This window comes from Rattus rattus, chromosome 11 (genome assembly GCF_011064425.1).
Source record: "Rattus rattus isolate New Zealand chromosome 11, Rrattus_CSIRO_v1, whole genome shotgun sequence".
In the NCBI taxonomy this organism is placed as follows: domain Eukaryota; kingdom Metazoa; phylum Chordata; class Mammalia; order Rodentia; family Muridae; genus Rattus; species Rattus rattus.
Window position 1 is genome coordinate 72,090,832 of NC_046164.1, and position 22,581 is coordinate 72,113,412.

General features: G+C 53.0%; 2 protein-coding genes across 5 annotated transcripts in view; one reads left to right on the forward strand and one right to left on the reverse strand.

Annotated features, from left to right (window-relative positions):
* The window catches only part of Pisd (phosphatidylserine decarboxylase), a 49,611-nt gene extending 31,996 nt beyond the window's left edge, over nt 1-17,615 (forward strand). Inside the window, exons 1-7 of one of the 4 annotated variants that reach the window (XM_032915930.1) lie at nt 7,851-8,082; nt 13,281-13,446; nt 14,694-14,930; nt 15,122-15,260; nt 15,415-15,561; nt 15,813-15,973; nt 16,506-17,615. In XM_032915930.1, coding sequence (XP_032771821.1) covers nt 13,333-13,446; nt 14,694-14,930; nt 15,122-15,260; nt 15,415-15,561; nt 15,813-15,973; nt 16,506-16,730 — 1,023 coding nt within the window. In that variant the 5' untranslated portion in view covers nt 7,851-8,082; nt 13,281-13,332 and the 3' untranslated portion in view covers nt 16,731-17,615. Of the gene's footprint in view, nt 1-7,850; nt 8,083-11,534; nt 11,906-13,280; nt 13,447-14,693; nt 14,931-15,121; nt 15,261-15,414; nt 15,562-15,812; nt 15,974-16,505 lie in introns of those variants that run through there. The other 3 variants (XM_032915929.1, XM_032915931.1, XM_032915928.1) reach the window with 3 other exon arrangements.
* Nucleotides 17,609-22,581, reverse strand: part of Sfi1 (SFI1 centrin binding protein) — a 64,210-nt gene continuing 59,237 nt past the window's right edge. Inside the window, exons 24-33 of the mRNA XM_032915932.1 lie at nt 22,137-22,211; nt 21,459-21,533; nt 21,170-21,346; nt 20,856-21,088; nt 20,167-20,271; nt 19,856-20,042; nt 18,628-18,766; nt 18,445-18,523; nt 17,883-17,994; nt 17,609-17,802 (exon numbers count right to left, since the gene is read on the reverse strand). Of these exons, the coding sequence (XP_032771823.1) occupies nt 17,698-17,802; nt 17,883-17,994; nt 18,445-18,523; nt 18,628-18,766; nt 19,856-20,042; nt 20,167-20,271; nt 20,856-21,088; nt 21,170-21,346; nt 21,459-21,533; nt 22,137-22,211 (1,287 nt within the window). The 3' untranslated portion in view covers nt 17,609-17,697. The remainder of the gene's footprint in view (nt 17,803-17,882; nt 17,995-18,444; nt 18,524-18,627; nt 18,767-19,855; nt 20,043-20,166; nt 20,272-20,855; nt 21,089-21,169; nt 21,347-21,458; nt 21,534-22,136; nt 22,212-22,581) is intronic.

Below are 22,581 nucleotides of genomic sequence, written 5' to 3' on the forward strand. Positions count from 1 at the left end.
CACACACACACACACACACACACTGTATTGGCAAATGTTTTTGTAGATCACACTTCCGATTTTGGAATACAAAATACCTAGTTGAAAATATGTTGCTGTCTGGAGCTACAGAGGTGGCTCAGTGGTTAAGAATACGACTGTTCTTCCAGGGGACCTGGATTTGTTTCCGAGCATCCACCAGCAGCTCGTAATTGTAACCCCAGTTCTAGAGAATCTAGGCATATGTGCAGACCAAATATCCATGCACATCAAGTAAGTAAATCTTAAAAGAAGATATGTTGCTTTCCAGCTTACTTAGACATTGGTTCTTTCATTCTGGTCTGTGGACACCACCCACACACCACCCCCAGCCTGAACCCCCTCCCACAATTCACACACACTGCTTTTTCTGTAGGGAGATTGGAGAAGGACACAGCAGATCTCTGGGAAGGAAGGCATTTCCTTCAGTGGTCCATCTTGCATTCTTTGAGCAGCTTTGCCATTTCCCATCCAAGACTCATAACCAACAGCTCTCTTTCTGCCCTTTGTATTCCTCTCCTCTTCCTTGGCACTTGGTGGATGCGTCTTCCATGCCCTGCAGTTAGTTAGACAGATCAAATGGATATGGGTTTTCCTCAGGGTAGCCTTGGCAGCATCGATGGTATACAGAGCCTCCAGCACGAGCCATTGGTGTACTGGCTATACTTCACCCTTTGTACTGCCTTTGCCTGGTGCCCCTAGGTCTCAGGGGAGACTCTCTTAGTCTTTAGGGGCTATGACATACCTGGCTTATAGGCCCAGAGGCAAGGGCTAACATTTCCAGAACACAACACACCCAGCTGTAAGACAAAAGGGCCTGGCCCCAGGGACAGCCCTTACTGTAAGTCTCCTGCTCTAAGGGCAGGATATCCTCAGGGTGGGGAACATTTTTGTAGAATATGAGTACTTTCTTCTCTAATATTCATGCTAAATTTATAAGTCCTCTGAGTCAAAAATGTAAATCAGCTATTGTAACTTGTAGAGCATGAAGACTTCATTGTTTTGTAAAGTGCTGACATGAGCCTTCCAGGGTACGGTAAAGAGAAGGTCGTTCTTTAGATAATAGAGAGAGAAAGAGGAACACAGAGAGAGAGGGAAAGCTCAAGGAAATGGGCTCGCATATTGGAAATAGCAGGGTTATAAGAGGAAGTAGCTGGGGGAGGGAAGCCTGTGAGTTGGAACCGGGGATGAAAGGATAAGGACTAATGTGAACTTTGAACTGTGTGACTGGTGCTTGTGGTTCTGAGGGAGCCTAGAGGCCAGCGTGTGCTTTGGTATTTTCAAGGCTCCTCAGATAGCCAGTGATAAGCGAAATGGCTCCTTTTGGTAGAGGGGAACTAGCTTCACATGTTCCTGAGGGATGCTGGCTTATATCTAACTGCCAGAAATCCTCCTTGTAGTTCAGGACTGACTGCCTTTTGGAGTTTGAGAGAACTGAAGTCTCCTTTGGACCCGAGAATCTTAACTAGTTTCAACATGAGAAGTGTCAGTCCTCTCTGTTGGTATTACAAGGTCATGAAAATAAAAGACAGATGGGGGCCTGGGCATGTGGGCATACACTTTTAATCCCAGGGCAGCCTGGTCTACTTAGGGAGCTCCAGGACAGCCAGGGTTACATAGTGAGACCCTGTCTCAGAACAAAGCAAACACACATGAGTGGCCTGAGCCAGGATAATAGTAGGGGATGACTATTAACCCTTGGGGATATTGGTGACACGTGCCTAGCGTACCAGTCCGAAGGCTGAGGCAGGAGCATCGCTTGGACCCATAAGTTCAGGGTCAGCCTGGACAGCAGAATCTGTCTCTAAAACAAAGGCAAAACAAATTTAGTTCCGGGGACACTTTTCTTTGTAAATATGTAATCCTTTGGAAACAGAATAGAGGGCTTTGGAAGGTGTCAGCTTGTAAACTGCTTGCCATACAAGCCCGAGGACCTGCTTCAACAGTGTTAATCCTGCTGGGTGAGCATACGATCACTACCACAGTTTCAAACCAAATCTGAAGCAAGCTTTAATTAAATACTGGCCATGATGATGGACTCTCACCAGGTCCATTCCCGAATTCCCTGAAAATGGCAACGAGTTACATTCTGCAGAGGCTTAAAAAGGCAAACCCACAAGGGCGTGTACTTCCTATCAAGTCCAATCGGGGGCAAGCATATATCCAACACACTTCCTGCCTGCATACCTACATCCAATTGGGCATCGTACATCCTGCTGTATGTCCTGCTCATGTACTTCCACCCACATGTGATCAAGCACATGCAGTGCGGTTGGGTCACACAAACTTGTTTAGGGGAGTGAGAGCATGTGCCTTGCTATGTCTTACCAACAGTAGGCTCCAGGATGTGTCCTTGGACATGGAGGTTACAAGTCAGAGGCATTTTGTTTTATGGATCCCTTAGACACAGTAATTAAAACTTAAAACAGAACTCTGGCCCTCAAGTGAGCCCATGTATAAAAAGCAGTCTATCCATGAGCTGTAAGCCAGGGAGAGACCCAACCTTACAATACAAGATTAGGCCACTAGAGAGATAACTTAGAGGCTCACAACCATAACCCCAGGTCCAGAGCGTCAGGGTAAAGTGGCCTGAGTACCTTTGGCAGGCACTTGCCGAGGTGTGCGTCTAAGAAGTCAAGCCACACTTCAGATGTAGGGTAAGAGGCTTATAGGGAGATGGGAGAGAGTGAAAGACCAGCTTGGAGTGGGGGCATGAGAGAGACACAGACAGATGGAGAGGTCAGACGAGACAGAGGGAGAGGGGAAGGGAAAGGAGGGAGGGAGGGAGATGTGGGGTGGTGAGGGCCCTTACCTGCACCTGGTGCACCTGGTGCAGCAGCAGATGATGGTGATGTAAGCGGCTGTCACTAGGTCCCTGAGAGCAGGCCGGTGGAAATGCCTAATTGCTAACACAAAGGATTGACACCCATCCTTCCCTGCCCTGCATGACAGCCTGCAGTCACAACTGGTGAATGCTACCTGGGCAAGTAAGGCAGGAAGTGGGATGGGGTCAGGGGTGGAATAGAGACCTCAAGCAGCAAGTGAACACAACAGCAGACTCTTGGCTGTCTGGAGACAGGCTTCACTGAGATAGCTCATTTAAAGTGGAAAACAAAGGCTGTTTAATTAAACCTTTGGGGAGTGAGTACATCATTGGCTGGGGCCAGGGGATACCTTATTTGCATAAGGATGACTTCTAGGTACTGATGAACCTTATAAGGGAGAGGAAGTTTAACCTGACTATGGGGTTTCATGACCTCCTCTGGTGAGGCAAAGGCTGGGGCACAGGTCTACAGGTCCCTGAACGCTCAGGCCCTGGGTGGGGTAGGCATCCCACTCCTGCCAGTTTCAGGAATAGACTCCCAGGGTGTGGACACGTTCGGTCCCACTCTTGCCCCACTCCTGCTCTGCACAGCTCCATGGCTGCCCCAGCCTGACCCACACCCTCTTCTGAATTCCAACATGCATATGACACATGTGTATACATGCATACCAAACACGTAAAAAATCTTCACTCAAACAATACTTTTTTTGATTTTTTTTTTTCCGCCCCCAAGACTGGGTTTTTCTGTGTAGTTCTGGCTGCCCTAGAACTTGCCCTGTAGACATGGCTGGCCTGGAACACAGAGATCCCTCTGCCTCTGCCTCCGCCTCTGCCTCTGTCTCCCAAGTGCTGGGATTAAAAGTGTTTGCCGCCACCTCCACCAGCTAAAGAATTTTTAAGAAAGATGCATTGCTTCTGGGAAACAGCACTCATACAAAATAGAGGGAGGGAAGCGAGTGTCCTAACTACTGTGCTGTTTGTAAGGGATTGGTGGAGGCCCCTCGGAGTCATACAGGACACACCCACACACCAGACTTATTACAGGCTGGAGTGTGTGGGGACAGCAAGCAGCAGGTAGGTTTTGCTGTTGATTTCAGGAGAGGGTTTTAAAGGGAAAAAAGGGAGAGACTGTGCTAAATAATGAATTTGATTGTTGGACCTTGGTGTTTTGTCTCAGGAATGAGTCAGTGGCCATAGATGAGGGACTAGACCTTGGGGCTAGAAGTGTAATCTGTTTAGCAAGGAGAAGAAGGTGAAAGGCAAAACTTGCTGGAGCCGTCTTTGCGGTGTCGAGCCTGCCAGAGCTGTGAAGAGACACCGTGACCATGACAATTCCTGTAAAAGGAAGCATTTAGCTGGAGGCTTGCTTACAGTTTCAGAGGTTAGTCCATTTTCATGGTGAGAGGCAGACAGGCATGGTGTGGGGCAGCAGTTTGGAGCTCTGCATCCTGACACTAGGCCACTGGCAGAGACAGGTAGTAGGCCTGGCCTCCAGCAACTCCTCCAGCGTAGCCACACCTCCTAAGCCTTCCACACACTTCATCAGCTGGGGACAAAGCATGCGAACGAATGTATGAGCTGCGAAGGGCCTTCTCACCCAAACCACCACAGCTTCAGGTTGATGGTCCGCCTGCCTCAGCTCCCCAGTGTCTGATTCCACGGGGACCTCCTCTGCAGTCTTCTCTTTTTAATGTGCGTGCTTGTGCTCATGTATGTGCTTGGGGTAGGAGCGGGTGCTGTGTAGGCACAGAAAAATGCAGTGTGATCAAGATCACAAGACGGCCTCAGCTGTCAGCCTTTGGGCTGCTTGGGGACAGGTCTCTCACTGACTTGGATGTGCCCATGTGAGCTTACAGAGATGCACCTCAGTTTGTCATGCCTGGGGTACAGGGGCACAGCAGCACACTTCCATGGTTTTGGGCTTTTTTTTTTCTTCCCACACCAGGTTTTGTTTATGAGGATACTGGGGATCTAAACTCAGGCAAGCACAGAGCCATCTGTCCAGCCTTGTAAACACTTTTGTATGGAGTACAAAAGTTAAGAAGATGAGTTACTACAGGGAGTGCCTCTGCCCAGTAGCTTTTAATACTGATATTTGGTTTATCTCCACCTGTTGTATTTTTTCTTTGCAGTTTTTAAAAGTACATCACACTGTGAATTCTTGCCTTAAAATACTGTCTTATACACCAGAGAAACATAAGCGAGGACGCTTATTTTGGGCTTAGCCTTGGGCCTCTTGTGTAAACATGGCCTGAGGAGCAGTGGAGGCGGCTGTGTGGAGGCCAGGCTTGGGCTGGGGTGCCAGGCTGCCCAAGGACACCCACTTAGCCTCCTTACTTTTAGCTCGTCCTAGAGTTGTGTTTCGGTGTGGGGTACAAGAGTGCGGCTTGAAGAGGGCTTACGCAGGGCTGCTGTTGACTTTCCGCAGTTGTTAGATGAGGCCGTGTAGGTGCAGGCAGGGCGTGTGCAGTAGGTGCTGAGAGAGTTGTGCCTGTTTAAATGGGCAAGTAGTGAACTCGCTGGGGAAGCCTCTGTGGCAGCGCAGTGTCTGGAGCAGTTCTCTGACACTGCTGGACCTGCCCTCAGAGAACTCTGGGTTCTAGAGGAGGAAGGACTCTCGGGGGTCTCCAGGCCCTACCGTTGCTGCTTCTGTGCTGTGAGGGACCCATGGCTCTGAGACATGCGGCCACTCTGTTAGGTGGCTCAGGCTGTGCTGCCATGTGGCGTACTCCAGTCTCACGTCCCCTCCTGCCTCGCTCAGCTGAGGCTTAACTGTACCACTGGGAGGTTGCCAGCCTTGCCACTGTGTGGGAAAGCTGAGGCCTGTGTCTAAGCATGTGCAGTTTAAAAACAAGGCCAGCCTGTAGTTCAACATCTTAGGATGTTGAGGCAGGGGGATTGCCATAATTTCAACACTATTCGGGACCTGTTTAGTGATTTCCAGGCTAATCTGGCTACTGAGTGAGACTCTAGATATCTTGACAGAAATAGAACAGGACAGGATAGCATAAAATAAAATAGGAAACAAATAAGGCCTGTCTCCTAGGCAGGTAGGTGATGACTTGGAAGCTTGGGGTGCTGTGCTTTCTGCTGGGCTTATCTACCCTAAAGCAAGCCCTCTCTCGGTATCCATGTAGTGCTCTCAACTGGAGGTGAGTGTGCTGGGCCGTGGGCTTTCTAGACATTGTCTTTGGTGATGTTCCTAAGAGACATTTCTGAACAAAGAAGAGGGATTGGGGAGGGCTCAGAGAACCTTGTGTGGTGAACGCTCCATGCTTGCCCAGGCTTTTTAACTATACATGTGGGAAATGAGCCTGCCCGTGACTTGTTGTGCTTCTCAGAGAAAGTAGCCATGTTTACCTCTGGACACTTGAGTAATAAGAGGTTACGGAGCACCTGCCGTCCTTGTCCATCAACTACGCATCATCCCTGACACAGGGCATTAGACAGTGTACAGGCAGGGAATGCCAGAAGTCACTCATGAAAGTCACCCACCTTGGGTCCAGCCTGTGTTCTACTAAGGGGCTCCAGATCCCTGCCTTTCTTTGCTGGCAGCTAAATGATCTTCAAGCCTGCTGACTCTCCCATTGGCACTAGGTGGCAGTTTCAGCCAAGAAGGACCCAGAATAGAGGGGCATGGGTATCCCAAAGGGACCTCAGTGTAGTGAATTAATCTTATAAGTGGGATGGGGTTCACCAGAAAGAAATTCATGTGTAAACTATCACTTGAAATCCTAAAAGTGTTTGTTTACAAAAAAGACATGTGGTGCCCAGGCCCCCAGGGATCAAGCTCAGGTCTCCTCCTTGCAAAGCGAATGTTTTACAAACTGAGCCACTCCCCCAGACTCCAGATAATCTTCAGAGGCCAGGGACTAATTAGTACTATCTACTGGTGCACAGGTTGAGTGAATAAAGGCAGCTTCTGTGCATTCTGTGTCCCCAGGCTTGCGGTGTAGTGTGGGTGTGGAATAATATCATGGAAGTCTCCCTGGATAGCCCTCCAGTCTGCTTGCCTCTCCATAGCATAGTCCTTGAGCTTGTCACTGGTACTTGCTTGAGCTTGATCCAGGTGAAGAGGACAGGTGTGGGGAGCTGTGTCAAAACAATGTCAGTGTCTTTTCAGGTTTGTGACCCACTGTCTCTAAGCCCTCTAACGGGATGTCATCTTCTTCCAATCAAGTTATTTTGGGGGTGAAATTCTGTGTGGTCAGAGGGGCTGTAAGTGTACCCTTTATAGTAGTCTAGCATGAAAAAACTAAGTCACCCAAGGCCGCTCAGCCACTGCTGAGTTGACTACACAAACATGAATGAAATTCTAGAATGTTGACCTGCCCCACTTCCCCTGTAGATCTTCCGGTTTCCCTAGAAAATGTTAGGCCCATTCATTTCCTCTTACGTTAATTGAGTGCGAGCTGGGCAGGGTATAGGGTGGTCTGCTGACTGCAGCCAGGGATTTTCCCATTCAGTGTGAGGAGAAGACACATCCCTCAGGGTATTTCCAGCCCAGAAAGCACTGCGTTTTCTAGGCTGTGGGTGAGTAGTGGCTGTTCACAGCTACTCTTGTTCCCCTATCCACTTGGTCTAGGGTCTGGGCTTTATGTGTCGGAGTTTTGTTGCCCTGTGGAACAGATGAGGTTGGCAGGGTTAGCCTTGTTACTTCATGATCAGGTGTAGGAAGAAATTGCAAGGATTAATGTATTTGTAGAACTTCTGAAGGGGATGCCGGAAGTAGCTTTGTAGTGAGGAAGACAGTCTTTAGCTGACTTGCAGGGTAGGTGAAAGTGCTGTAACCAGAAGCCAGCCAGAGACTAAGGATTCAGGATCCCTGAAGTCCCAGGAGGCATCCTCTGGGGAACGCTGGGCCCCTGCTGCTCTGCTGGGTGTTGAGTGGGGAGCGGTCAAAGTCTTTGGTCAGTCTCGGGAGGATATGACAGGGTGGGGCTAGGGTCCCTGCTGGCCTCTTCCTCTTTTCTCCAGGCTGTAGCCCCTCCTCTTAAAGGGCCCTCCGGGCTTCTGGTACTTAGCTGGAGCTCACAGGGTGTGTTAGCTTTAACAGTGTCTGGTATTGCTCCTCCTGCCCCCGCCCTCAGCAGGAAACAGAGCCCCTGCCTCCTCTGAGGTTAAAGCTTCAGAACCTAGCCAAACCCGGAGGACCTGAAGACCAGAGCCCAGAGACTGGAGTGAGGCTGTTCTCGGGAGACTGAGCTGATAGAAGCCACAAGTAGGACCTGAGGCAGCAGGCAAGCTTTTGAGGGGGCTCTCCCCTCCCTGTCTGAGGCCGGGAGGCCTGGGTGGAGTGCCTTCCAGCACAATAGTTGGCTCTTTCACTGCCGGACCTGAGGAGTCCCTCCTGATGGCCCTGCTCTCCTGCCCCCCAGGCCCTCCCCAGGCAGTCGGTCTGCCTGAGCTCATTTCCTCTACTTCGTCCCCAAAAGGCTGGGCAGGAAGTGAGCAAGATGCTGGGGGGTGTGGGAAGTACAGGCAGGCTTTGGGGGTGGCTCCGGGCTCCCAGCATGCATTTTTCCTGTGCTGCCTCAGCCTGGGAGAGGGAGGCATCCTTCCTTATAGACTTAACTTCAGAGGGCAAGGAATAGATGACTCTGCCTTGGGGCAAGAAAAGGTTTTTGTTTTGTTTTGCTTCTTTCTTTCTTTCTTTCTTTTTTTTTTTTTTTTTTTGAGAAGTTGAAGAACACTTGTCTGTCCTTGTCTCACCCCACCCCTCAGCCACTGACTTGGTGATAGGCCATCCAGCCTTCTCTTTGTCCCCTCTTCCAAACTCATGACTTCTCAGAAGAACTGCTGGATTTGCCCAGAGAGGATCCATTTTCCTGTCTGTTACCTCTGAAGTCTGTCCACCTCCAGCCCAGGAATACAGAGGCAGAAGGAGTTAGCTGCTTCCCTGGACACACCTGCCAGGTGTCCCAGCCTCAGGGAGCGTGGGAAGAAATGGCTGAAGACCCTAGGGTGGGAACCTGAGTGAAAGGGAGCAGGGGCTGCATGATCTGGGCATTGGAGGTCTCTTGCTCAGGAAGGGCTTGTTGGAGTCTGCCTGCCTTCCATCTCCTGCCTAAACCAGAACCTACCTAGTCAGGAGGTGCACAGACTCCAGAGCACGCCTGTACCCCCACCCACAAACACACATGCCCACGCTACCCCACCTCTCACACCCGAACATACTTATGGCAACTGCTAACTGGGCTGCTCCATTTGTTGACTTCAGTTGGATGTTTCATTCCGTTTGGGACCAGGTATCTTTGCGTTTGTGGTGGATAGGGAAGGGCATGGGTATGAGCCCCAGAACAGCGTGTCCTCACAGAACCCTCCCATGTGCGTGCATCAGCCCTTACTCCTACTTACTGGCAGGACTGGCTCATCTTTGGGGCTCCCCTTTCAGAGCTGCCATCTTGCCTTCTCATAGTATGTCTGTCTCCCTTGCTAGAAAGGGAGGTGAGGCTTGGGGAGCCACGCGGTTGAGGTAGTAGTTAAAGCTTTTAAGGTTAGTCTGGCCTTGGTTATAGCCATGTTCTGAGTCTCAAGGGAAGTAGGCAGAGAGGGTTCCCTGTTTCCAGATGAAGAAACGGGCGGAGAGAGCAGCAGTGATTTGCCCAGGCCTTGGCCAGCACTCAGGACTGCAGTGTCAGATGTATGCTCACCATAGGTCCCTCTGAGTTCTCACAGGTTAGGTAACGGACGGACGGACGCTCAGGCCGTCATCCAAGTTGCACTTGGCTCTCAGAAGGGACTGTGGTATCTGCACTCGCCTGCCTGGGCTTCTTCAGGGAAGGGTATGGAGACAGGGAAGAGTGGAAGCGTGGCTGTTGAAGTAGCTCCACTGTGGAGGTGACACGGTAGACTGCTCAGGCCCCTCCCTGTCCTCGCAGCTCTAGGCTGGACAGACTGGACTCACTCAGCCTGTTCCCAGGGTGCTGTGTGGGGTCTGCTTTTGATGTTTTTAGGAACTGTGGACACACAGGTGTCCCAGTGTAGGAGGGAAGACTGTGGTTAAAGGCAAGAGCACACTGCTCATCCGTGCCCTCACTGTGGGCAAGTGCAGCCGTGTCCTTCCATCCCTTGGACAGGTCTTAGCGCCTCTTCAAGGAAGCAGCTCCCTGCCCCTGGTCCTTTGACCTCCCTTGCTGATGGCAGGAGGAACCCAGGCTACCCTGCCCTGGTGGGCCACCCAGCTTGTCCAAGACCCCAGCCTAGAAGGACTTGACGGGCCCTCATAGTGCTACGGGAGAACAAAGTGAGTCTTGGTTGAGAACCTGTGTTTTAGCTGAGCTGTTTTTGCAGACTCGTGTTGAGAGCTGCCATAGTTAGCATCCTATTTGGTAGGACAGTAAGGAAACCTTGATGGGAAACGACATTCTTGGGGGAATGTGGTCCCCCCACATTCCACAAGGTCATAGGTGTTTCCTTATTAGTCTTGGGTGTGAGCTCTGCTCCTATTTCAAGCCTGGACTTTGTAGAGCAAGGAAAAAGCCTCTGAGGGCCTGACACCAGCTCACACGATGGCACATCACCGCTGAGCCCAGCTGCCTGGCCAGAGTGGTGTGCATGCACGCAGTGTAGCATGAGTGGTGAGCACATCACTATTACGGTGGATGGAGTTAGCAAGAGGCTCTCCTGAGCCTAAAGCAGAAGCATGGGTATCCCTGAGGAGTGGCCCTGACCCTTGGATGGGGTGGGGCTTCCATGTGTGCTAATCTGGTGCTGGCGTCTTTTGAGAGGAGTTTGAGAGCATTTGTGTGCCAGAGTAGGCCAGTCCTCCATTTCCTCGGATACAGGGAGAAATCTGCGCATACCTCGGCTTTGGTGGCCTTGTCCCTTCTCCCAGAGGCCACTAGCATACCTGGGATTCAGTGGCTTTTGCAGGCAGTGCCAGGGTTGGAATGTTTGCCTCTTCGGCTGACATGGTCGTATCAGTGTCGCACACAATCCCTTTGTTTAGTATGAGTTGTCGCTGTGTGTTGCCTCGCTGGGCCTTGTCTGCTAGGAGTCTGCTCTCTGTCTATTGAAGCCGAAGGTAGTGACAGAGGCCTGACTCCTTCCAGGGCTGCGATTGAGGCTGGAGAGCAGGCATGTGGGCTTCCAGTAGCCCTGTGAACTCTCATCCTCCTGAGGTCTTTGAGGGCTCTGGGCTGAGACAGCAGCAGTTGTGAAGAGAAGTCGCTCTTCTCCCTGATATCTGTACAGTGGGGAGGCTGTGACCACGCGGTGGGCCCTGATTGCCATGGAATGGCCTGGCCAAGGTACTTTTTTGGAGGGAGACTGAAAGAGCCACTAGGAAGATTGGGCTTCAGTGCTGGCTGCTGCCCAACCCCAGCTACTTTTCTCTGAAACGCCTGGGTGTGCAGCCTGTGAAGATGCCTGGACTACACACAGCCAGGTACTGGAGGCTTTAAGGCCAGGAGGGATTACAGTATGTTACAGTGCCCAGTACATGATGCCTTACCTGGATGTCCTGGCTATCTGCCCCCTCTGTCATTCCTCAGATGCTACCTGAGTGGAAAATGGGTCAGGTCCTCTGAGGGAGGGGCCATCAGCCTGGAGCAGAAGGCTCAGATTCCCACCTTGTGCCTTCGGAACCCAGTGGCGCCTAGAAGTCGTGGCAGTCTGGTCACCTCTCTTCCAGGCTGGCTGGAGCAAACAGCCCCAGGGCTTTACTCACCTGCTGCCCTCCAGCAGAGCAGGGACCAGACAGGGGACCAAACCTGAGTGTTAGGACTGGCCCAGTACGAGGGCTTGTGCCCTGACAGCAAACCCAGAGCAGGTGCCCTGAACAGGAGGTCTAAGCAGGTGTGTGACTAGTGCCTGTCTGTTTGCAATAGCTGTGGTCCTCTAAGCTGTGCCTGAGCCACCAGTGAACCGAAACTAGAAGCATTGCCACCAGCAGCTGGAGCAGTGACCACACTGAAGTTCCTCTGGTGAGGGGGAAGGGGAGTAAGGAGAAAACAAAGGCCATTGAGTGAGCCGGCCAGCCAGCATATTCTCCCTGTGCCTACCCAAGATGTGTCAGTCAGAGAAGCAGCCAGGACCAGAGCTCCAAGCAGCAGCGAAATGGTGAGATGCTGCCCACCAAGACCTAACCTTAAATGTACCCCGGCATCATCTCAGGAGGGTCAGACATCAAGTCCAGTGGCCCCAGTATGGAGGTGGCAGTAAGGGGTTGGCTAAAGGGTCCTGGAGAGGGGGGTCCTCAGTGCCCTGAATAGGAGACCCACTTCAGGTAGCCATGGCTCTGGCTGGAGGGTGGGGGGTCAGTGGGCTTCTACCTTGTGTCTTGGTCCTTAACAAAGGCACCAAGGCCCCCTTCTCCTACCCCAGACCCCTGCTGCTTATACCTGTGAAAGGATCCCCCCCAAGCTCTTCCACATCGGTGCCTGCTCTTCTGCAGTGACCTGGGCAGGGCGGCCCACGGGAGAACACGGATTTGTCGTTGCTTGGTCCCTGCCACCTCCTCTTGGTTTTTGAAAGACATAGTGGGGTCCTGTGGAAGAGAAAGGAGGGATGCAGGACAGTTGGTGTGCTGTGGTCTCAGCGCCTGAGCCACTCACCAGTTCTTGCTGCGACCCCTTTTGTCCCTTGGTTTGCTCAGTTTCTAGGGGACAGAGGACTCAGCTTCTCTAGAGCACGGCTCAGACGGCAGCCTTCGCTTGTTTAAACAAACGTGGTTTCGAGCATTCTCAGGGGTGGCAGTGTAGTCTTCCGATGACCACTGTATGACAGGGGACGTCGTTGCATTCAGGAAGCTGAGCTTACAGTGAAAAGGCCTCTCTGTGCCTTTGGAAAGCTGGCTGAATAGAAGACAACTGTAAAACTAGTGGGTCCCGTGGGTCGTAAGTGTGGTTCTAGCGAGCAGGGGTGATTTGCAGCCTAGGTGGAGCCCCCTGACCTTGAGGTGAGGTTTTGGAGAGACCCAGGTGGATGAGCAAGAGACTGAAGACTTTTTCCAGGTGCCACAGCAGAGTAACAAGACTTGGCAGGGGTCGCCCAGCTGTCTAGGCTCATGGCACTGTGAGGGCAGACCTGTCTGTGGGTCCCAACCTCCTGAGCATGGGAGGAGGGCAGGGCGGATTCTCTCACCTTCCCACCGAGGCTCCAGGCTGTGCCGGGGCTGCTGCTGCACTTGGTGCTGTGCCTTAGCGGTTCCTGGGAGTCGCTCCTGAGCGGCCCTCTGCTGCCGCCCAGTCAGTCAGCTGGCAGGTGGGAGACACTGGGCAAGCAGCCCAGCCAAGCCCCTGACTCACAGCCAGAGTTAGTGGAATGGAATGGGTACTGCAGTGCCTACTGGAACTCTCCAGTTCCATTGGAGGGAGAGGCAGCTTGAGGAGGGGGGACGGGGAGAACAGGAATGGCACTGGCTGAGGGGGTTGTTCCTCAGTTTCCTTCAGACTTAGACACTGACCCAGGCCATGTGTGGACATGTGTCCTGCAGGTTGTACTTTCCTCAGCTGGCCCTACGGCGGAGGCTAGGCCAGCTGAGCTGCATGTCCAGACCTGCTCTGAAACTGCGCTCCTGGCCCCTGACCATCCTCTACTACCTCCTGCCCTTCGGTGCCCTCAGGCCCCTCAGCCAGGTGGGATGGAGGCCTATGAGCAGGGTAAGTGAATGGGCCTCTTGGCCACGGCCCTCCCTAGACAGGCCTGAAGGTGAGGCACAGAGAAGGAAACAGCTTCTCAGAGGCCGTACTCTTAGTAGACAGATGTGAGAAGGTTGCTTGGTTGGCGGCCCTGTGACAGTCCAGAACTGTGCTGGTTTTAGAAAGAACTTACACTTGTCAATCAGAAAATGTCACTGACTTCTACATGCAGAAGAAAACAGAGGTGATTGTAAGAAAAGTCCAAGTAAGCAGAGGGCATTTTAGGAAGGCTGCAGCCAGGCTGGGCCTATTAGTTGGAATCCATGCTTGAGAAGCTCAGGACTGAACAGGCGGCTGCTCCAGGAAGGTCCTGGCCAGCATGTTCCGGGAAGGCTCTCTTGCTCTCAGTTTCTTGACAGGCTAACTCCAAGAAGAAAGCCCTGCTCCTAGGCCACTAGTAGCCTAGGTAGGCACCACAAAAGCTCAAGGGAGTATACTAGACACTAGAGCATAGCCCGAGGCCACTGTATAGTGCTCTGGCCAAGTCACTAGGCATCACCAGGAGACACTGATTTCCTGTGGGTGAGGACTATTAGAACTTGGTAAAATTGCTTCACCTAAGGGAGTTGCTGCTGCCACTACAGCAGTGGTAAGCAGATGCCCAAGAGTCCTGCAGGACCCTTTGGCCTCAAAGTGGGACTGGTGCCTGTCTCTCCCTGCCTCTGTGGAGAGAGCCCACGGGCTTGCTCAGGTGCAGATGTGGCACGGTGACGCTGTAGGTCTGGCAGTGAAAACGCCATCCTTCTTCCTGTAAAGAGGGTGTTCTGGACTGTAAGGCTGCCCCTGGGTCTCGGGAGTCCGATGCCTCCTTGAGTTGTCTGGAATGTGAGCATGATCTGGGACAAGGGTAGCCTCTTAGTCTTTCAGGCTTGCACCAGGTCTATTTCTGTCTCCGCCTTCCATTTGCAACAACCGGGACTATCCCCCCAGTCTCCACCTTGGCACTAAGGCAGCTGCTCTTTGACCTTTGTGTGAAATAGCAAAAATGATGCAGGCTACATGTACATCAGCCCTTGTTGGAGTATTTGATGAGCACAGTCTGGTTCCTTCTGAGAAACAGCCGTCTCACAAACCATCCTGAACACTTGGGCCTGCCTGGGGGCTTCTCTGGAGTTTCTCTCACTCACTCATGTGGCGGTGGGGGGGTTGGAGTATATGAAAGCATTTAAGATTGTGACCAACACGCTCTCCTACACTGTGGCCTACAGGTGTCCCTGTATAAGTCTGTGCCAACACGTTTGCTGTCACGTGCCTGTGGTCGCCTCAACCAGGTAGAACTTCCTTCCTGGCTCCGGAGGCCAGTCTACAGCCTGTATATCTGGACCTTCGGGGTGAACATGACGGAGGCTGCTGTGGAGGACCTGCAGCACTACCGAAACCTCAGCGAGTTCTTCCGGCGTAAGCTGAAGCCTCAGGCTCGGCCTGTCTGTGGCTTGCACAGTGTGGTAAGGCCTGGCCGGCCCTTGTCCTTTCTTCATTAGGAAATAGAAGCTGGGCTTAGCAGGACCACCACATTGCCTGGGACTCTGGGATGCTCCCTCACTACCTGGGCCAGAGCTCCCAAGTGCCTGGCAGGCGGTAGCCACTGAAGGCGAGGCCTACCCCCTCCTTACCATCAGAACTCTGTCTCCTCCAGATCAGCCCATCAGATGGCAAGATCCTCACCTTTGGGCAGGTGAAGAACTCTGAGGTGGAGCAGGTAAAGGGTGTGACCTACTCCTTGGAGTCGTTCCTGGGCCCCCGGGCCTGTACAGAGGACCTGCCCTTCCCTCCAGGTGGGTCACTGCTCAGTCAGGGTCGGAGCTGGGTTGCCCTCCTAACAGTGGGCATAGGTTGAGGGGATAAAGGCTGGGAAGGCTTTGGGGCAGCAGGCTACACGAAGGCCATGTACAGTGTCAAAAAGCCAGGCCTTTCTGTCCCACCCCACAGCCGCCTCCTGTGACTCCTTCAGAAGCCAGCTGGTCACCCGGGAAGGGAATGAGCTCTACCACTGTGTCATCTACCTGGCCCCAGGAGACTACCACTGCTTTCACTCCCCCACTGACTGGACCGTCTCACATCGGCGCCACTTCCCAGGTCTGCCCAGGGATGGGAGAGAGATGTATGTGTGTGTGGGCATTAGAGGTCCTTGGCCTTTTGACTTGAGAGGACTGGGCATTAGACTGGTATTCTCAGGCCAGGAGGTGACTACTTGAGGATGGCTGGCTATAGGGGTCCTGCTTAGAATTTGGAATGCTTGGCCTGTGAGTCCCTATGGCTCTGCAGCCATTCTGCTGCGAACACATCAGGCTCTGAGCAGGAAGTAGCGTGTTCTCTTGTCTCTTCAGGTTCCCTGATGTCAGTGAACCCTGGCATGGCCCGGTGGATCAAAGAGCTCTTCTGTCACAATGAGCGTGTAGTCCTAACTGGAGACTGGAAACATGGGTTCTTCTCATTGACAGCAGTGGGAGCCACCAATGTGGGCTCTATCCGCATCCACTTTGACCAAGTGAGCAAACCCCTTGAGTCCAACCACTTCATTTGCTGTACAGCCAGATCTTTGAGCTTATAAATTTTGTAGTGGGGGAAGGGTGTTCAGCTCTGACAAGGCTTGGCTCTACTGAGCAGCTGCTCTGTAGACACCCATGCCAGCTCAGCCTCCCTCTCCCCGTTGCCCAATCTGTGGCCATTCACCTGCCTGGAGATGGCTGGTGAGGTGAGGTAGCAGCCCCACTCCTAACACACGCTTCTGCCAGGAGCCCTGATCAGAGCAAAGGTGGAGCATGCAGGAGGGTAGAGTTGGCTTGTGTGAGAAAACCTGGTACCCACTTCGCCTTTTCAGGTGTCAGGGACTGCTGCCGGCACTAGCCTTGCAGCATGTATGTCTGACCCCTGCCCCTCCTTGTCAAGGTCACAGCGGGTACTGGGAGTATTGGTTAGTGATAGGCCTTTGCCCTGAAAGGCTGTCTCTGCCCCTTGGCGGGCAGGGTTGAGGACAGACAGGCAACAAGGCTAATTAACTTTTTCCTTCTTGCCCCTAGGAACTGCACACAAACAGCCCCAGTTACAGCAAGGGTTCCTACAATGACTTGAGCTTTGTAACACATGCCAACAAGGAGGGCATTCCCATGCGCAAGGGCGAGCCCCTTGGCGAGTTCAACTTGGGCTCCACCATTGTGCTCATCTTTGAGGCACCTAAGGACTTCAACTTCAGGCTGAAGGCAGGGCAGAAGATCCTCTTTGGGGAAGCACTGGGTTCCCTCTAGTCCTCTTGGTTGTGGCTGCCAAGGGATCTTTCCACACAAGAGCATGAGGGTCTTCAGTGGAGCCCCAGGCACTGCGGGGCTGACCTTCTCGGACCTGAATAATGTGTCCCTGCCTGTCCAGAAGTGCAGAGGAGAGGTTCTGGGTCTGTCAGAGTGTGGGTAGGGGTGATTGACCCCAGAATCACTCTGAGGTGGGTTTTAAAATTGTGTGCAAGCCAGAGGCTTCCCCTTCCTGAACTCCTGGCAGTGTATTGTGAGAACGGTTATGTACTGCCACACCCTCTAGCTACCCCACCTGTCTCAGGGCCTCCCCTCACTATGCACAGGGTGAGGTGCCTCCTGGGCACAGACTGTGGATCCACTGTCTTCCTAGAGCAAGCCACATGGCCTTCATAACTGCTTTCTGTTCCCAAATTCCACCTGTCTGCTTGCTGGAAAAGTAAAAGCATTTATGTATTGCTAAATGTGTTATATCCTGGACTCTGCCAGTGTCTTCTGAGGACGGTGACTAATGATGTAGACCTTTGTAGACCTCAAGAAGCTGGCTGAATCCTTTTGCTGCCTGGTAAAGTGTGGACAGGTGGAGGCCCAGCCCTGCAGAAGTAGGGCATGCTGCTATTGGTCTAGGGACTGTGTTGAAGGCAGAGGGTATGGTGGTCAGTGCCTGGAAAACAGTTATATAGGCCATGGGGAACCCAGTGGTACGGACAAGACCAGAGCTCATGATGATCTTGGGAATGCCATGAATTTCTCCTACAGGGAGAAATCATTTAACTTTTCAACTGTATCAGTAATACAGTATTTTGTATGAAAAATAAGGAGACTTCTGAACAGTAATTCATTTAATTGCAAGACATTTCAAAATTAAACAAAAAAACTATTGTAGCTTTGTGTTTTGTTGTTGAGGGTGGGGTGGGGTATCCAAGGCCTTGTGAAGGATAGCACCTGCCCCCCAGGGGCAAGTCCACTAGCACAGAGCCCGTCTCAGGGCCCGAACACGAGCAATGCATGTACCAACAGGCTGCCGCTGGGCCTCGAGCTCCTTAGCCAGCTGCTGGATCTGTAGTTCCACCTGGGGAGGGAGGGACAAGGAAGCTGAAGGAGTACAGCTGGAGGCTGGCCCTGGGCCGACCTGGGCCTTACCTTACTTACCTCCTCCAGTTCTGTTTTCACCTGCTCTTCTAGACGGAGGTCCTCACAGCTTGGCTCCTCCTGGCTTAGCTCCAGCCACCTACGCAGGCTGTTGGCTTGTCGCTGGCATGACCTGGAGATGGGGACACCTATTGGGCTGGGTTCTGACACAGCCTCAAGGGAGCCCTTTGAAGAGGCACACTGGCTAATAAAGTGCTGAGAGAATGGCTGATAATCTTCTGTCTTCCCCAGCAAACAGCAACTCCTGAGCCTGTGTGAAACTGCCCTTCCTGTCCCTTTCTCCCGAGGTCTCTGAAAGCTGCTGCTGTATGTCAACAGTCCCTAGAATACGGGTGTAACTAGGACCCAGGCCATACTCTGTACCTTGTCAGCATTAGTTATGGTTGTTGGGTGGGTACCGAGCCTCCAAATGGTAGGCAGGCGGGGCTTGGCCTTCTTAGAGTGGGTAAAGGTGGCGGAGAACACTGACCCCAGCCCTGCTGCAGGAAATGGAGCCACCTGCCTCCTCTTCAAGCCACAGCTATTCCCACAGACAGGTCCTAGGGCACCTGGTGGGCCTCACCAAAGGTTCTGCTTGGTGGTTTGGTAGTGTTGTAACTGCTGCTGGATCCCCTCCAACTCGGCCTCAAGCTCGGTGTGGCCTGCAGCAACAGGAAGATAAGCTTGACCTTGCCCACCGTCCCCTTTAGAACCAAGGAGACTGGTAGGGTTTTGGTGGAAGGGTGGCCCCAGCACCTTGACTTACCTGTAGTCTCAGAGCCATAACCAGGCCCAGTACTGGTGCTTGTGGAATCTCCAGGGAGCAGGAGATGGGGATCAGGGTCCCTAGTTAAGGATGGGCAACCCCAAGGTTGAGGTCCAGAGATGCTGGGCTTTGTTGACACCTGTAGAGAAAAAAAGGTGAATGCTGAACAAGGAAGCTAGTAGGGACCCTGGGAAGTGAGTCCTGTCCCTGATTCATTGCCCACTGGGCCTTGCAGTGACAAGCGTGACTAGCCAGCACACATAGCCTTGCCCTGCCTCTAGCCACAGGGGAGGACTGGTCCAGGGAGGCACTCCCATCCCACCACTCCTGGACCCCCCCAAGTCTTCTCTTCTATGTGCCACTAATTTTTAAATATTTACTGAGAATCTTGCTGTAAAGGCCAGGCTCATTTTCATCTCTCCAATCCTCCTGCCTCTACCACCTAAGTGGTGGGACTGGGGGTATATCACTTCTGTCACCAGCCACGCATCACCAGAAACTGCCTCCTTCCTGTCTCTACCCCTCCTCAGTCAGCCCCAACTTTTAGGAGCTGCCAATTGTTTTCAGGAGCACCCCCTGGCTACCTCTGCCCAGGACTCTGTGTCCCCCATGCTCTTCTATGTGACGCTTTGCCCTGCACTGTAGCTACTCATAGCCTTGAAGGCCGATTGAGCACTGCTCTCCCAGATCTGATGAGGAAAAAGGGACCAACTGTCTCACCAGACACTCAACTCCATCCCAGATTCCTTTTAGTACAAGAATTCTAAGTGTCCCTGGATTCCTTTTCCTCCCTCACCATACCTACCACAAGTCCTGTCCCACGGTCCCCAACAGAATGTCACCCCCACAGTGAGAAGCTGCGGCCAGAGCAATTGCATGTCTGACCACACCGCAGCTCATGGCTGCCCCAGCACTTAGTGCTCTGGGTCCAGGCCAGATGTGGTGCTCTGTAACAGACCCTCAATTTCTTCCTCTTCCCACTGCAAGCTTCCACCTGTCCCCCAAGACCAGAGGCCCTGCTGGGAGCCTATAAGGTTCTTCTGGCTGTCCCACCACCAGACATTGCTCAAGAGTTGGGGTGTTAGCAGACCAGTCACTGCTGTGTTTTAGGCCTGGTGTGCAGGGTACCCACGCTTGTCAAGTGGCCAAGGGATTCTAGAAAGAAGAGTATTAAGGGTTGGAGAACGAACACCAAGGAGAGTGAGGGACAGCCCGGTGGAGAACTCACCCTGGCGGCGTCCCTCACCCCATGGGGCATGAAGGAAGAAGGAGGCAACAGCTCCAGGCCTGGGCTTGCTGTAGGAGGCAGCTTCAGACCAGAAACATTTGGCTGCACCACTGGTAGGAAGGGTCGTGTCAGGGAAGAGCCTCCTGGTGGAGCCATACTCTGACCCTTTTCTGGGGTCTTCTGTAACCTGAGCAGAAGCAGGAGCTGGTCACAACATGGAACCTTTCTCTGGATTAAAAGGACCACACATCCAATAAAATATAGGGCCACATAGATTTCAGTGCCTTTGGACTCCCAACCATTCAACTTACTGCTGCTCCCCGAGGGTGCACCGCTCTGGGGACCTCTGGCTCTGCACACGCTCCAGCAGGAAGGACGGACGTCGAGGCTGTTTCCGTGATGGGCGGGCCTCATTGCTGGAGAGAAATCGTCTGTTCCTTGGACTGACAAGGTCTGCAGGAGGACCTGAGATCTTTCTAAGGTTCAGTCCTTGGCACTTTACAGGGAGACTGAAAGCCAGCGTGTGCACAGGGTAGGTCTGAGCCAGGACACCTCACCCTTGCAGTCTGCCGGACTCCTGGACGCTAGAGCTGTGCCTGCTTCTTCTGCCTTCAGCAAGCGGACGACATGTTTTCCTATCGAGACCCTCGAGATGTTCGGGGTACTGCCAAGGTTAGGTGAGGGGACAGAGCACTCTACCCACATGAGTTCTGAGACTCATGCTGGTTACTCTGGGAATGACAACTACCCCTCAAGGTGGTGTGCATAGGGCTGAGAGAAGCCATCCAAGGAGGTGGAGAAGAGATCAGGTACCCACAAAAAGTGGAGCTTGGGAAAGGACAACAGTCTCCTCAGAACAAATTGTGAAATCCCTCTGACTCCCCAGTGCCCAGGGAAGAGTGGCCTGACAGAGGGCCCTGAGCAGCTCTCATCTTGCCCTTCCCACTGTTCCTCTGGTCTGCTCTAGGACTAGAGGCAGAGGTGAGCCACGGCCACTCACAGTTCTGGGACGAAGGGCTCTCCAGCGGCTACTGCCAAACTTCCCAGGACGCCCTGAGACAGGGGAGCATCTCCAGCCTCAGCAGCAAGTCCAGAGAGAGAGGAATCCTTAAACGTCACTCTTCTGCTGAATGCGATGGGTGCTGGAGGTTGAGAAGTCTTGTCTGGACCGAGGACCTTCTTCTTCCAGAGCTCAGCACAGTGGCGGACTGCACAGTGGAGGCTATGGGCTGCCTACAACACAGCTTCCCATGAGCTCTGCCCTGCTCTGCCCTGCTCTGCCCTGCCAGCTCCTCCCCAGCAGCTCTGGCTTACCTGGACCTGCTGCTGGGCCTGGAGCTGCTGCCGGAGTGCCTTCATGCCAGCCGTGAAACGCAGAAGCCGCGTGGCCCCCTCCTGCAGGAGCTGCTGGTGGTAGGCTTGCATAGCCTGTTCCAGCCGTGCCTTCTTCCTCCTCTTCTCAAGTACGAAGCCCAGCCATGCAGTCCACACCTTGCAGAAGAGGGCAAGAAATGAGATTCGGCCTTCCACGAGGGAGCCCATGACCCAGCCTACAGAGCAGCCCCTGAAGGCAGGAGTAACCAGGGAGTTGTAAAACCATTACCTTTGCCTGTAGGGAGAAGGCCCAGAACCACAGGGCCCTGGCTGTACCCCACTGTTCTTGCTTCCTGACTGCCAGCTGTGGGCCGGAAAGATTGGGTTATTCAGAGGGGTGCACAGGCAACATGGCAATGGCCACTCTCAGCTCACCAGCTAACGCATCTACCCTCCTCCTACTGGGAAGTTCAGGCCCTGGCCTGAGATCGTCGGTCTGTTCAGGGACTATGAATGGAGACAAACAGGACAAAAAGAAGAATGCTCAGAGCACTCAGGAGGCAGGGAGCGGACAGCCCACAGGGTTCACAGAGCAATGCTGTGGGAGGGAGCAGAGCCGCAGGCTCTCTGCCTAGAGCAAGAGCGGTCTATAAACTTGGCTTTGCTGGGCACACTGTGTGTGGCCTTCTGGTTTTTTATCAAGACCCCAACAGAGACTTAAAATTCATTTCACATTAATTTTGGGGTATTATTCCAGCGTTTAAGATGACACTGTAAGAGAAACCTGATTTGAAGAGACTAGCCTTCTACAAATGGCATATGAAGGAAGCTGATGGTGCAGGGCTGGGGTGGAGCCCAGGCATGGAGCCCTGGGACAAAGACAGTATTAAAGACTGAACTAGATGTGGGGCTGAGACGGCTTGAAACTCAAGTCTTGCCAATAGGCAAGTGCTACATTGGTTCTCACCTGCGTCCTCCACTGGCAGAAACAGGCCCGACCGAGTCTCTGTGCCAGGAGCTGGGCAGCTTGCCTCTGCAGAAACTGGAGAGCAAATGCACAAGGGGTCAGACACCACATATTACAGCCTAACTCAGGGTCTATCCCCAGCCACTGGGGCAGCTGCGCAGGGTAAGACGCCACCCAAGTGAACACCTTTCTGCCAAGAGCTGTCCCAGATGCCAAGGGCTCCTGCACAAGTTAGAGGTCTGATAGCCGCATAGTTTCCCCAAATCTAGAAAGTCAGGGGTCAGGAGAAAGCAGATTTCGGTTCTGAGCAGCCTTCTGTGGGGTAGACTTGATTCTGAGGTTGGCTATTCCTACATCTACGGGAGGCCTGCAGCAGCTCCCGCAGTCTTGTTCCTGCAGAATCCCAGCATTAATACCTTCTGTCTAAAGACCCCTCCCCAAGCCA